Genomic DNA, 15953 nt, shown 5'->3' with positions numbered 1-15953 from the left:
GGATTGACTAGTTTGATCTCCTTGCTGTCCAGGAGACTCTCAGGAGTCTTCTACAACACCACAGTTTGAAAGCATCAATTCTTAAGCAGTCTGCCTTCTTTATGATCCAGCTCTCTCATCCACACGTAGCTACTAGAAAAACAATAGCTTTGACTGTAGGGACCTTTGTTGGCAAAGTGATGTCTCTGCTTTTTAAAACGCTGTCCAGGTTTGTCATAGCTTTCCTTTCAGTGAGCGAGTGTCTTTAAATTTCATGGCTGCAGTCACTGTCCTCAGTGATTTTAGAGCCCGCGAAAATAAAATCTGTCGCTGTTTCTACTTTTCCCCCTTCTATTTGCCATAAAGTGATTGGACCAAATGCCATGGTCTTAGTTTTTTGAATGTTGAGTTTTAAGCCAGCCTTTTCACTCTCGTCTTTCACCCTCATAAAGCGTCTCTTTAGTTCCTCTTGCTTTCTGCTATTAGAGTGGTATCATCTGCAAATCTGAGGTTGTTGATGTTTCTCCTGGCAATCTTGATTTTAGTTTGTGATTCATCCAGCCTAGCATTTTGCATGATGTATTCTGTATATAAGTTAAATAAGCAGGGTGACCGTATTTAGCCTTGACGAACTCCTTTCTCAATTTTGAACCAGTCCACTGTTCCATGTCTGGTTCTGGTACTTCTTGTTGACCTGCATGTAGGTTTCTCAGGAGACACCTAAGGTGGTCTGGTATTCCCATCTCTTTCAGAATTTTCTACAGTTTGTTGTGATCCACACAGTCAGAGGCTCTAGCATAGTCAATGAAGCAGAAGTAGGTATTTTTTCTGGAATTCTCTTGCTTTCTTTCTGGTCAGGTGGATGTTGGCAATTTGTTCTCTGGTTCCTCTGCCTTTCCTTTTCTGTATCCAGCTTTTCCATCTGGAAGTTCTTATTTCACTTACTGCTGAAACCTAGCTTGAAGGATTTTGAGCATAACCTTGCTATCATGTGGTATGAGTGCAATTGTACAGTAATGAGAACTTTCTTTGGCATTGCCTTTCTTTTGATTTGGAATAATAATTGAACTTTTCCAGTCCTGTGGCCACTACTGAGTTTTCCGTATTTGCTGACATAGTGAGTTCAGTACTTTCTCAGCATCATCTTTTAGGATTTTAATTAGCTCAGCTGGAATTCTGTAACCTCAGTGATTGCCTTTAAATATTTTTTACGCTAGAAAGTAGTAAAAAGACAGCAGTAAGTGTAATCTGGTTAGAATGGGTTGCTTACCTGGTACTGAGAAATTTTTAGTTGACTTCATTTTCTCAACACACTCATAGGGTCCTGGTAACTTTCAAGTTATAGCTACCTGTTTCATAGGATTGTGACTAAATGAAAATTTCAGGACTCTGGTATCTGTAAAGAACTGTACACATAGGTTGTAACTTGTCTTCCTGCAATTAATACTTTGCATTTATAGGAGCACATTTTTACCTTTACAGTTATTAAAATCATAGAGATCTTAAAAGTCAACTAATTTAGCTGTTCTTCCCACCCATTTAGTCTGGGCTTTTTATGAAGGATACTCCAGTATCTCACAGGTGAGGGCGTGTCACCATAAATAGTCCTAATGCTTCCCAACCACTTCTCTTCTGAGCTGGCTTTCTGGCAGATCCTGCCCCTTGTCCTCATTCTGTTTCTTGTGTCTGTTCTTTCATAAGAGAAAAGAATAAATGCAAATTACTTTTTTTCTGTTTGGTGATGATTCTTAAATTCTATGCTTTTTAAAAATTTTTCGAATGGCTAAAATGTCTTATTATTTTAACTATCTTCAGTCTATAGAATTTACTAGTCTTTCTTAAAATGAAGCATGGATGGGAACTTTGGTTTTAAACAGTGTACTGTGTTGTTACTTCTCGTATGTAAGAAACCCTTCTGAGAATTTTGGACTCTTAACAATACATGTAAATCATTGCATTTGCTTTCATTTTTGGCACTTATGAGACAGTGATTGAGTTTGCTGTTGGAATACTGCTCTGGGGTTTTCCCCCTTCATTAGTGAGTTAATCTTAAACCAAATCTGTCTCATCTTGCTATTTCATTCTTTAGAATTTTAAAAAAATCTAAGTGCTAGACTGCATTTCTCAGTAGGATATTTCCTTATTAACTTTGTAGCATTCTTAAGTTATGATTCTCAGATTGATTATATTGGCTCTCATCTTTCCTTCTCCTAGTCCTTCTTCCCACTCTTCCCCAATCCCATTTTACTTGCTTTTGATCATTATGAAAGTTTTGAAGAGGCAGAGTCAAATGCAGAGCACTATTAGATATCTTCTAGATTGACATCAGTCCATTAGTAATCATTTTTGGATACTTCTGTGTAATGTGGTATGAATCATTTTTACTCTTCACATCAAAAACTGAAAAAAATATTTTTTCTAGTTTGATATATTGAGTTAATGTATATGTTTTTATATGTGTGGTTAATATATATAACTACATAGTTAATATACAAATGATCTGATAGTTTTGGTATATTTTTCAGTTTTGAAATATTTTAATATTTGTCTTTGTTTCATTTTACCTATTTTAAAAATATTTCCAGGAAATCCACTTACCCAGGATATATTGAACCTCTATCTGGAGCCAGATGGAACAAGAAGGCTACTGAACTATTTGCTTGATAATTTGGCAGGTACTGCAAAAAGAAGTAAGTGGTCATTTGATTAAACCATTTTTTTAGAAAGACATCTAAGAATATTGTTTAATTTTGTGTTTTATGTTCAACTAGTTTCAACAGAACAGCCACCTCCAAGATCTTGGATTATGTTACAAGAACCAGACAGAACACGGCCAACGGGTTGGTAACCTGATTTTTTTTCAATCTTATTTTTACTTTGTCTTTTTTAAACCTAATAGTATTGTTGGTATGCTTCAGATTATGGGCAGTATTACAGTAGAATGCTTAAGGTTGATTTGGTTTGAAGATAATAATAATAATAAAGGCTTGTGTGAGTGAAGTGGAAGTCGCTCAGTCGTGTCTGTCTCTTTGTGATCCCGTGGACTGTCGCCTGCCAGGCTCCTCTGTCCATAGGGATTCTCCAGGCCAGAAGGCTGGAGGGGGTAGCTGTTCCCTCCTTCAGGGAATCTTCCCAGTCCAGGGGTCAGACCCAAGTCTCCTGCATTGCAGGCAGAATCTTTACCGTCTGAGCCACCAGGGAAGGAAAGTCTGGTATAAGGCAGTGCTTCTCAACCAGAGGTGGCTTCATCTCCCAGAAGACATGCAGCAGCGTCTGAGATACTTTTTCATTGTCAGCAACTGGTAGATGTGCCCTTGGCATCTTGTGGCTGGAGATCAGAGGTGCTGCTGTGCGTAGCACAGCCCCCAACAGCAAAGAATTACCTACCCGTGATGTCAGTGTAGAGACGCTGCTCTAAAGTATTGATCAAATTCAGTTATAATAAATACACCAAAATCTTTCTATATTGTAATTTTCCAAATTCTACTGTATTCCAGATGTATTTGATAATGCAAAATTATAGCAAAAACACCTACTTGAGAGAGAAATCAAGCTAGTGACTCTGATCTTTTAAAAGTGTATGAAAGTAGTTTGGGCACTTCTGTTGTGTGTGCAATGGTGTTTTTCTTCCATGTGAATTAATAGTTGCTTTGTGGAAGAAAAGCAGAGATGGCTGTTAAGAAAAAACATGTTTTCTTAGATAAATGTCAGATTACATTCTACATTAATAATTGATGAAGTGGTGGAGGGAGCATAGCAATGAGGAGCCTTGGACTTAGAAGCTGAAGGACTCAAGATCTTAGCCTGTTTCCTTTTGAACCTTCTGTCTGTACCTCTGTAGTGGGAAACACAGTTATTTATATTTGTTCATATATTTGTTCTTGATTTATTATCTGACTTATGCCATGTCTGGCATATGGTAGCTTTTCTGTGAATATATTATTGAATGAATAAAATCAAACTTAGTTTAAAGTGAAACAAAGTTAATTTTTTTTTTCTGCCACGTGTGTGAATAAGTAAAGTTATCTTTCCTACAGCCTTGTTTTCTGTCATGTGCTATAATGTTCTTTGTGATAAATATGCGACCCGGCAGTTATATGGCTACTGTCCATCATGGGCACTAAATTGGGACTACAGGAAAAAGGCCATTATTCAAGAAATCTTGAGTTGCAATGCTGATATCATAAGTCTTCAGGTAAGTCATCAGAAAATATTGTTTAAATTGCAGAAATGCACCTTGATCAAGCAAGGAATAGCTTGAGAATGCATTACATTAACACATTTGAAGTCCTGGCTTTAGCAGTTCTTAAAATACGGACTTTTCCTGTATTGAGTGAATTTTGGGAACATTCACTGGAGCCTGTGCTTTTAGCACTGTGCTGGCAAGTTAAGCAAGTGGGTTAAGCTGGGTGTTTAGGTGTTTGCTATTACAACTGAATGTTTTACCTGCTCCTCCCTTGTGCCCCTCCACACTGTTTTTAATTGGGTGGCAGTGTTACTGAAGCTGTGGCACTGTCAAGGCATAATTTTGCTTTACTACCAGTGGTAATTTAATAATTAGGGCCAAGTGGAAAGAACATTGAATCTGATACACAGTAACTGGGTTCTCAGTCCAACCCTCATCATAACTTACATGACCTTCAGCAAGTGGCTTTCTCCTTGTGGTCTGAAACTTGATCTGTGGGTTTCCTTCTGCCGCTCTGAGTTTTGTTTACACCAATTCTAAAGCATGAGGAAATACATATGCATGGGGTACATGGCTTTCCAGTCTTTACTCCTAAGCAGCAAAGAGATGCTTTGTCAACTCGGACCTGTAAAATGACAAGTAGGGGTTGTGATTGGTTTCAGATAAATTACATTGAAAAGATGTAATTCTTCTTTCTTCAGGTCACTCCTTTGAATTTATTTTAAGGTCTCAAACTGTACATATAAAGATAATGCATAGGACTAGTTTTTGTCTTATGAAATAACTGCTGTTTACAATTTTTCAGGAAGTTGAAACAGAACAGTATTACAGTTTTTTTCTGGTAGAACTGAAAGAACGTGGCTATAATGGATTCTTTAGTCCTAAGTCTAGAGCTAGGACAATGTCAGAACAAGAAAGAAAACATGTTGATGGCTGTGCAATATTCTTTAAAACAGAAAAGTAAGTCGTCTTCTTTCTTTCTTCTTTTTTTTTTTTCTTTGGTTCATGCCACATGGGGATCTTAGTTCCCTGACCAGTGATCGAACCTGTTCCCCTGCAGTGGAAGTCACAGTCCTAACTAGTGGACCACCAGAGAATTCCCCAGTCATCTTATTTCTTAAAAAAAAAAAAATATTCTCTGTATTTGCAGAATGAGGGTCAAGGGAATGGAAATCAGTTGGCAACTAAGAGAATGAGGCACCATATTATTTCTCAGGAAAACAATACTGTGATTTAGAAGGTTTTGTTTTGATTCATCAGAAAAAATGTTTTTTGGAATACATGTTGAAAGTTCTCCTGTTTTTTCAGGTGTCTTCAGTTGTTAATTGAAACACTTTGTAATTGCATTCCCTCTGGAATGGTAGAGAGATTCTTAAGCCCATACTTTGGAAGAAAATTATTTTAAAATTGTAAGATGGAATATTCCAACATGAAACCTAAACAGAAAATGACTGCATTATCTTAAGTTGTAAAAGTTTCTCAAGATGTTATTTGTATCTGTGGCAGACTGAGAGCAACTGAAATGGACATGGGAAGCTTGGTGCTAAGTGTGGAGGATTTTCTGTAATGTAATTTACATGTCATCATATCTGTTAAGGAAGTTGGGGGGAAATTGCATTTACCACAAAACGAATGTCTTGGTATTCCCAATTTTATATTTGTGTTTTGTTTTAGATTTACTTTGGTTCAGAAACACACTGTTGAATTTAATCAACTAGCAATGGCAAATTCAGAAGGGTCTGAAGCCATGCTGAACAGAGTCATGACAAAAGATAACATAGGAGTTGCTGTACTGCTAGAACTTCGAAAGGAATTGATTGAAATATCATGTGAGTGACCTTTTCACTTCCTATAAAATTTGGCCTCCAAAATGGAATAGAAGTCAGAAAATGTTTCATGTTAATACTCTTTTGTCTAATGCCTGAAGAAACTCAGAATTTAAATCTTTTCTAAAATCTCATATCCATTTTTCTCTACCACAAAGCTCAAGAAGAGGAAGCATTGCCTAGAAAAGTATTTCAAATCTTAAAAGGCATAAAACAAGGTTTTTTCTGCTCGAGAATTTTTCACATAAAATGCTGAAGTAAATATTAGTTAAAATAACTGCTCAGAGAGAAGAACTCCATACACTTAATACAATTTCTTGGCAATAGGGATATTTCTGTGTTGACTTTTCTTCCTGACCTGCTTTTAGTCATTATTTTAAAGGTCTTAAGTCTTGGAGAAATGGACCACTATTTCAAATTAAACGTATATTTAGAGAGTGATCATCATGCTAAGAACTGAGACTTCTGTCACTTGAGGAGCAGTTGGAAATGGGGATATTTAATCCGAGGGATAGAAAAGATGAAAGATGGAACTTAGTGACTGTTTTAAATATTTTTTAAGAAGAAGGATGTCCGTTTAATTTTTTGATGCTCAGTGTAGGACATCTAGAAGATCAGAAGTTTTAAGGAGCTGGAACTGTTTAAAAACCAAGCTGTCCCAGGTAGAATGGGCTCTCTGTTCAGCGTGGACCCTGTGCTGAAGTCCTTGTCCTAGAGGTCAGATGTCTGTTTCTCGGGTTTGTCACAGAGGTCTGTCTTCAGATGGGACATTTTCAACCAGACTTCAGCATTCTTTTTTTATTCCCAGGACTCAGATATTACTTGCTTTCAGACCATGTGAGAATATATGGCCTTTGTTTCTTTTCTTTTTATCTAATATAGCTGGAAAGCCACATCTTGGAACAGAAAAGCAACTTATTCTCGTGGCTAATGCTCATATGCATTGGGACCCTGAATACTCTGATGTGAAGTTGGTTCAAACGATGATGTTCCTCTCAGAAGTGAAGAATATTATTGATAAAGCCTCGAGAAGTCTCCAGTCCAGTGTATTAGGAGAATTTGGAACTATTCCACTAGTGTTGTGTGCAGATCTTAATTCTTTGCCGGACTCTGGTAAACAATGCTATCTTACATAGAACACTTGCTGACTTAAAATGTTTTTGTAATGTGTTGTTTCTGATAATTCCAAATCTAGTCAAAATGAAAATTCAGTTTATAGTTTTATTTATTATAGTTTTATTCAGTGGCCGCTATCATTCAGGTTAAAAAAATTTTTTGTGTGTGGAGTAGGGAGACCATTTTGAAAATGAAATGGTATTATTACCAATTCATTATAAAATGAAATGGTAAATGGTAATGGTATTATCCTCTGGTACCTCCAGAGGAAGGATGTTAATCATCTTCAGGAGACACATGGGGATATTTTATTATCCCCATGTTATATGTATTGCAGACTCTGAAAAGGTTATTAAGACAGACTCTGGGAGTCCAGCATGTGGTAATATAATCCAGTTTAAATTTGACCATATATCACACAATCTCAAATTTTGGCCGACTTGATTAGAAACATTGTGCACCTCAGGTGGAACTTGAGTTTTTTTATTTACACAGGTCAGACAGTGGTTTTAACAAAAAAGGATCAAGAATGTTGATTTTTAGTCACAGAGTGGAAGAATACAGAAAGCCTTATTCTTAAACTTTTCCATAGATAGTACAGTGAGTAACAACCATACTTTCTTGGTTACTCAAGAGAACTTTTCCTTGAACTTACTTGCATGCATGAATGCATGCATTCACACACATATATACTTGGAGTAGTTAAATTCAGTAGCATATTGCTGCTATCACAATAGATGAAAGAATAGATAATGAAATAAAATTTATGTTAAAACCTGTTTTCGGGAAAATAAAGGTGCCTAAGATCCATAATTATTTAGTTCATCTCATCAAAGCCATCTGGGGATTACTGGAAAGTTCTTTATTTGCTTTTCATCCTCTTTAGCTACGAAGTATGTGAGGGGCAAAGAGAGACTCTTGTCACATGATACAGATCTTAAGACTCATTTCTGTGTTGCATTGTAATAACAAAACACATGGGAAAATGTCTGGTTTTGCTAACTGATTAAATGAAAGTTAAATAATTTCAGAGCCCACCTTATGCCTGTGTGTGTGCTAAGTCACTTCTGTCATGTCCAACTCTGCGATCCCATGGACTGTATCCCTCCAGGCTCCTCTGTCCATGGGATTCTCCAGGCAAGAATACTGGAGTGGGTTGCCACACTCTCCAGGGCATCTTCCCAACCCAGGGATTGAACTCAGGTCTCCCGCATTGCAGGTGGATTTTTTTACCATTTGAGCAACCAGGGAAGCCCCACCTTATGCTTATTAGCACACTGGAAAAATAGTGTCCAGAGGTGGTGAGACGGCTTTGTCATTCTTTCATAACTGGTCATTCACGTTTTCATAAGCACAGTGAATCCTAATCTTGGTATTTCATGCTAAATCTGAGCAGATGCCTACATACTAAGATGTTGATTGTGGTGTTAATTTTTTTTTTTTTTTTAAAAAACAGGAATAGCATGAATTTTTTTTTAAGAAATTGGGAGCTGGTTTAACAAATACTATATGTCAGCCCTGTTGTATTACACAGTTATTAAAAAAAAATAATTGAGATGATGTAAGTTGGTATGGTACAGTAAAGTGTAAAATATTGAGTAAAATATTCACTGTGATTAAAATCATGGAAAAATGTGTGTATACAAGTTTTGGCAAAGGTGGAAAATAGTGAAACATTTTAAAAAGTGAGAATATGTGTGATTTAAAAGTTTACTATTGAATTATCTGTTTGGTTATGTATTGCACATTGTATATTATACTTAACAATGCAGAAAGTACATTTATATCCTTTATAGGTGTTGTAGAATATTTGAGCACTGGTGGAGTAGAAACAAATCATAAAGATTTTAAGGAACTGAGATACAATGAAAGTCTTACAAACTTCAGCTGTAATGGGAAAAATGGGACAACCAATGGAAGGATCACTCATGGCTTCAAGTTAAAGAGTGCCTATGAGAGTGGCCTGATGCCTTACACCAATTACACATTTGATTTTAAGGTGAGTTTTGAGATAAATAAACATTTAAAACTCCATTTTTTTTTTAAGAGCATTTTATAATTTTGTGATGGCTTTAAATGTTAACACTTAGAATGAAATTAAGCCATCTCGAATTAGATGACAGCAGTATTCTTAGGTAGAATTCCATGTGATTAGAATTCCACCCCTACTTTATAGATATTATTAGAATCATTTCCAGGGTTAGAAATCAGATGAAATAATGATATTAAATCCTGAGTTACCTGTCATCTCTTTAAGGCATTTTTTTTTTTTTTAATGGGCTCATTACCAACAGCTGGATATGCAGGACCATTGTATTTAATTTGATGTTAGTTTGATGTTCCATTTCTTCTATTTCAGTTTAACTGACACTACTATTTGAGAACCAAAATGTAGTTTACTGTTAGCTGCTGTAAATTTTTTAATACACATATTGTTTATATGCCGCTTTATACAATTAATAGATTACAATATGGAGGTTTTCCCTTAGTAATTCTCCTCATTTTAATTATCTGTGATTGTTTAGGACTTGTGTTCAGCTGTCCTTTTCTGCCATCTTTTGCATTTTTACTCTCTTAAATCCTAGTTTTCCATTTCTAACCTGCTGAAAAAATAATCATTCAGGTTAGATTGTGTATTAGAATAGTGTAAATACTTGTGTTAACTGTTGCTTAATTTTAGAGGCGAGGGTTATTTAGACTCCTTTGAGAAACTGTTGAAAACTAAAAAAATTTTTTATTTGGCTTTCGAGGATCTACAGAACTGTAGATAATGATTTAACACTGGGAAGAGATGAGTATGTATAGTTGAAGAGAGACTAGAATTGACTGGGCAAAACTAACATGTAAATGATGTTAGTAACCAAAGCGGTGGAAAGCCATGACAGGATAGGAACTTAAATACCAAGGAAAGAAAGCCTTTCCAGGGAAAGAGGAGTGAATGTTAAGTTTCAGAGAGATTTGCTCCGAGTTGTCTGTAGAGATGGTCAGAGAAACTAGAATCCAATGAGTTGAAGAGTAACTGAGCAATGAGAGAAAAAACCAGCTACAGATTTTCATTTCAAGGAGGTTGATGGCAGAAGAGGGGAGGATGATAACCAAAAGGCAGGAGAGATTAGAGCTGTTTCCCTTCTGACTACTGTTACTGGTACAAAGTTAGGAAGAATTTAGAACATGCTAAAATACTTTTGGTCAAGAGCATGTAAAGGACAGACTGTTACAGTTACTGGACAGAGAGGAGCAAGCTAAGAGTATCCTAGCTGTGTGCCGGGTGCTGTGCCCGAGTGCTGCTGAAGGTGTGGAGGGCAGAGATGTGTTTGGGCCTTTGTGAAATCATGGTCTGGTGGGAGAGGTAGATCTCAGCCACACGAATGAGTGTATAGTTACACTTTAGGGTGTGCATTAGCAAGCGAAAAAATCAGGTGGTAGGAGCTTTAACTGGATGAGGGTAGGATTCCAGAAGGCCTTGGGAAAGTAATTAAATTTGGCACTTGAAGGTTAAGAAGGATTTAGCCAGGTGACAAGTAGAAGAAAGTGTTCCAGACATGTGCGGAGGCCCTGGAGGAGGATGGAGCTTATCACCTTCAAGAAAGGTACCTCAGTTCACACCCCCTCCCCTCCTTCCCCAAAAAGAGCTAGTACGGCAGTGGGGTAGTGAGCAAGGAAAAGTGTCACAAATTAAGTTAGGAAGCAGCAGCAGAGGCCATGTCGTGAAGGGTTCTTTAGGTCTCGTTACAGATTTTGAAACGATCTAGATAGGAGGAAGAATGATTGCCATCTGTAAGGTTTCTTCATTCTCAATTTGGGGATGCCATTTGGTCTTTGTAATAACTGCCTTTCTCTACAGGCTAGTAAGTTTCTTTGTTTACCAAACATGACTAAGGTGTGTCTTGAAAGTTCTCAGCATTTCAGTGTCATTTTGTGTGTCATTTTCTTATTTTTCTTTTTGCCTTCTGTTTTCCAGGGTATAATTGACTACATCTTCTATTCTAAACCTCAGCTGAACACTCTAGGCATCCTGGGGCCTCTGGACCACCACTGGCTAGTTGAGAACAACATCAGCGGCTGCCCGCACCCCCTCATCCCCTCGGACCACTTCTCACTTTTTGCACAACTGGAGCTCTTACTGCCTTTGCTGCCCCAGGTTAATGGCGTTCACCTTCCTGGCAGGAGGTAGTCAAGTACCTTCAGAGGATGACCTCAGTTTTACTCGTGAACTTGTAAAAATTCTGAATATAGGGGAGTGAGGTATGGCCACTAAGATTTATTTGTTTTTTCTTAATGATGATTTGAGTTTTCAGTCTGATCATTTGATAAGGATATAGTATGAAAGCCAGGTGCTAGCAAACAAATTCTGAGCCCAGTATGCTTTATATACTGTTAGACAGGGATTGGTGTGTTTGCACCTATCTTTAATTTGTTGCAAATAATTTTCCTGTTTCTTCTATCCAATATAATATTTTCATGCCTTGAAATAGGAAACTGAACAGCGTATTCTCTTTGCACAGAAATCTGTAGCACTACTTTTTTGAGGCCAGTAATAACATCCACAGATCATTCTTTCATACTTTACTCCCTCCTTTTTCAGACTTGTTTGTAAAATATAGAATTTGAATTTAGCCTTTATGATTGTATATGATCCACAAAAGACCTGATTTATGAAATTTTGTACTAAAAAAATCAGATTTGGAAATGATTGTATTGTAATCTAAGGCTAAGTTTTTTTTACCTGTTTCATGTGTTATAAAGCTTGTAAAAGAAGTTGCAACAGACTTTCTCTGCTGATGATTTGCACTGTTAGGGTTTTGTTAGCCCTTTTGTACTACTTTGTTTTTAAATTGAGAACATTGCTCTTTAAATTTAACTCTGTTTAAAGTTTAGGACATTTGCTTGGACCAGAGACAACTTACCTATGAATTCCTGGATTTTTACAAAAAACTATTTACCAGGACAGATAATCTGAGTAGTGAATGATCTGAAGGCATTTATGGACTGAATGTGTTAATGGTTGATGTATGTACATTCTGATGTTTTTAAATCCTTAACTTTTTTAAGTTAAAAAATTATGGCTGCTTAGGTACAGCTTCTTAACTCCTTTTGAGACACTTCTTGTCCTATCTCCACTGTGCCTGCCTGAATTTGTTCCCACCAAGCACTGCCTGTGCATGCAGAGAAAATCTGTGCATCCTCTTTTGTATTTTTTAAATACTGTTTAACATTTGTGAGAGTTTTATGAAAATCCTTTTGTACGAGCTGTGGGTTTTTTCCATTGTGAAGCATCGAGTATCACATTTTGGAACGTGTTCCTAGGCTGGGGACCCTGGGTCTTTGTTTACCAGACCCAAGCACTGCTTTCTGGTGTCACTGCAGGTGCTGCTCATCACCCGGAGTGCTACTATCATGTGAATCCTTTTTGTTTTCCATGTATTCCTTAGTTTCCATGTTTTTAAAAAATCATTCCCTTTTTTTAAAAAAGAAAAAAAGTAATTTTCCATTTATGAAGCAGTATAAAATAAATGAGATGTATTTTCAAAACAGGTCCCCAAGACAATACTTCAGATCATTTTTAAAGTGACCAAGTCATTTTAATATGTCAACCAAGATAAAAGACATTATACCTTGTATTTTGCCTGTAGTGCCATTAGTAGAATAGAGATGAAAGCCAGCTTTAACTTCGCAAAGTTAACTCCTGTATGTTCTGTTCGCCTCCATTCATTCTCTCAAAAAGCAAATGAACTCAGAGGGAGCGTGGTCTGAGTGCTTTTGTTTCAGCTGCAGGCAGGGAAGCAAAAGGACACCATGTATCCTGTGAGCATTAAGAAGGAAATTGTTGAATGTTAATAACAGGTTTTATACAGAGAATGAGTCATTTTGGATAATGACTTAAAATTTTATGAAAAATGTTCAGCACTTAAATGTGCTTATTCTAAGAGAAAATAAAATTACATACTGTTTAAGTAAAAGATTCTTTTTTTTTTTTCTCCTTTAAAAAGAAATTCTACAAAAGGTTTTGATCTTGAATCTTTGTCTGGGACCTGGTTTTTCCTTTGAGGTTGCTTTTCTTTTCTTTTTTTAAGATTTTGTTGTGATAGTTTTCATTTTTCACTTTTTGTTCTAAGTTGTGCTGACACCAAACACATCTGGTTTATAATCAGTACGTGGGAAAGCTGGTGTTGCTGATCAGAACCGATGCATAGCTTTCTTTAGGGCTTCTTTCTGGGTTTTTGTTTTTTTGTAAGTGTGAATAAAAGATGTGTTTGCTCATTTTTCCTAAACACTGTGTTGGTAGTGCATCATGACAATTTCCAGCAAAGGCGAGCTGGAGCTGGTTGGACTGATGAGATGAAGGAAACTGCTTGAGCTTTATGGAAGAAGGGGAGAAGCACTTACTCTGTTTTTAATGGAGGATGTATTCTTTTCATAGATGCTGGAACTAGAGTGCACTTGTTAGATGCTAAAGGTTTGAGCTTTACACAAAATATTTTCATGTGTATTTGTTATTGTCTACAAAATACTTTAATTTGGAACCAGCATACTGAGATACAGTGGCTGGTTATGTCTTGAAGATATTTCTTCTTGCCTCTTCTAGGCATACTGCATTCTGTGGGTCAGTTTGAACAGCTTCTCCACCTTATTAGATAGTGATAAATTGAACCAGGAGTGTAGATTTACAACCATAACCTTCAAAAGAGAAAAAATATTTTCAGTCTATAGGGAATAAATGATCACACCAAAATAGACTGAATCTTTGGTTAAGCAAGGTTTGTGTTTTAAATATTTCCTGTGTCCTGGATAATTTCCAGTAATCCGTACTCTCTAAAATGGAGTTAAAAAAAGAAAAGAAAAAAAAAACTAGTATGTTTTCACAGTATAGATTTTCTTCAAAAATTCTGTAACAAATATATTTAATGTGGTGTTGCCATAATGTAATTTCAGTGTTCTTACAGGATAAATCCATCTTATGAATATTTTGCAGAAAATTTGGGGTATATTTTCTTTTTAATGATCAGAACTTCAGAGGTGCTCAATTCCTTGTAAAATCTCTTGAAGTATAGTTTATGGTATTAGTGGCTGTTTATTTATGCTTTAAGAATTTAAATAATGTTCATCAAAATTAACTTATGGCATAATTTTAAGTTGTAGAAATAAATTGTTGATTGCAACTTAACAGTCCTAGAAGATAAGCAGGGAACAACTCCCAAGAAATGTTTTCTATTTTACTTGATTTGGTGACAACCAGGAAAACTTGAGTTAGCACTTTGAAACCTAAGGACATGATTAAATTGGGTGGAATGCACTTCTTAAATGTTGACATTAAAATTTCAAAGCTCTTCTAAGACGTCAAGTTTTCAATAATAAATTTAAATTTTAGTATTCCACTTTTTCCTACTTAAACTTACAGAATTTCCATAGTAACTTTTAAGGTTTTGGGGTTATGCTATACAAGTACAAGAACCATCCTGGGCAAAAGAACAATTTACAGCAGATTTGTTCTTTTAATGAAACAATAAGAATACCTAGTAGAGATGCTGCAGAGAATTCAAAGAACGTTTATAGCAAGTGTTTATCCCGCACTTGTAAACAGTGTTTTAAGATGTTCACTATGCTCTTTTTGGTTACATAAATTTTAGTAACCGTTCTGTTGAAATAGTGTCTAAAATAGAGTATCCAGTCTTTGTTCACAGCACATTATATTATCTAGTGCACTGGACTAACTTTCGTTTACCATTCATGTAACAAAACCCAGCACGTTATCTGCACTAAACTCAAGGAATGTCCCATTTGCCTAGGCAGCTCTTTAATAAGGGTAATGGGAAACTGAATATGACCTATGGACTGGTGGTAACAAGGGCTTTTACTGTTCTTTTCAGTGGAACCTTCATTGTAACTAGCTAGTATTATATTTATATACAGGGTCTCTTTTCTTTACTGATGTATTTTCCTACTCATAGCCAACCAATAAATTCAATTATCTGTTTCAAATATTTTTAAAGTGTAATTTGTATAGCTGTAGTACTGAGGTTTGAGGAGACACATGTTAATCAGCAGACCACCTATGTAAAATTCTCTGAGTTATCTGGAACAGAGTTGTAACTCTTTGAAAGGGAAGAGTGAACAGGGCTGTGATATGGGGAGATGGTGTAAAATTAAGGATCTCCTTATTGCTGTGTTATCCTGTGTAACACATCTTTGCCAAAGATTAATTTTATATTTAGGCAACTGATGGTCCTTTTGCATTTAGGATTTTTGTTGTTGTTACCATATACCTCATAGCATAAGAAATGGGCTCATGTGTCTTTCATCCTTTGGAATGAGCTTGACATATTTTGAATAAATGCTTTTAAATACAGTAGCAAACATTGTATTGGTGGGGTTATACTAATTAAATGTTTTAATTGTTACATGTATATTTTGTTGTATATATAAACTTTTAAAATGTCTGATTTCTCATCTCTTCAGAGCATTACGTCTCTTTACTTTTTAGAAACTACTTCTTTAATAAATAAATGTAAATTTTTATGTAGATGCTGGGGGAAAAAAATCCTGTAAAAATACAGCACAATTTAGATAAAATGTTTGCTGAGATGTCCAGTTTTTAAAGCAGGCATTTTCTACATAATCCTTAATACATAATTTTACCTCTATAACAAGAGTTTTGCTAGATACGAAGAAAGATCTCTGGGATTATAAGGTGACTGAAGACCAGTCTCTACAGTTATTTTAGCAACATTAACATTTTAAATCAAATGAGTAGGGAGATGTCCATTTTCTCATTTTCTTTGAACTGCACTCTTCAAATAACTCGAATCTATTCAAAAGCTATTGAATTATTTTGGGCCTGTCATGAG

At 36.0% G+C, this 15953-nt stretch overlaps 1 protein-coding gene across 2 annotated transcripts in view; it reads left to right on the top strand.

Moving 5' to 3' along the window:
* CNOT6 (CCR4-NOT transcription complex subunit 6) overlaps positions 1 to 15568 on the top strand; it is a 79795-nt gene extending 64227 nt beyond the window's left edge. The window contains exons 5-12 of one of the 2 annotated variants that reach the window (XM_043910666.1): positions 2565 to 2669; positions 2751 to 2819; positions 4017 to 4174; positions 4971 to 5125; positions 5840 to 5994; positions 6874 to 7104; positions 8904 to 9106; positions 11069 to 15568. In XM_043910666.1, the coding sequence (XP_043766601.1) occupies positions 2565 to 2669; positions 2751 to 2819; positions 4017 to 4174; positions 4971 to 5125; positions 5840 to 5994; positions 6874 to 7104; positions 8904 to 9106; positions 11069 to 11281 (1289 nt within the window). In that variant the 3' untranslated portion in view covers positions 11282 to 15568. The remainder of the gene's footprint in view (positions 1 to 2564; positions 2670 to 2750; positions 2820 to 4016; positions 4175 to 4970; positions 5126 to 5839; positions 5995 to 6873; positions 7105 to 8903; positions 9107 to 11068) is intronic. The other variant, XM_043910665.1, reaches the window with a different exon arrangement.
* The last annotated feature ends 385 nt before the right edge of the window (positions 15569 to 15953 follow it).

This window comes from Cervus elaphus, chromosome 9 (genome assembly GCF_910594005.1).
Source record: "Cervus elaphus chromosome 9, mCerEla1.1, whole genome shotgun sequence".
Classification (NCBI taxonomy): Eukaryota; Metazoa; Chordata; class Mammalia; order Artiodactyla; family Cervidae; genus Cervus; species Cervus elaphus.
Note: the sequence above shows the minus strand (reverse complement) of the source record. Positions and strands in the feature narration are given on the sequence as shown.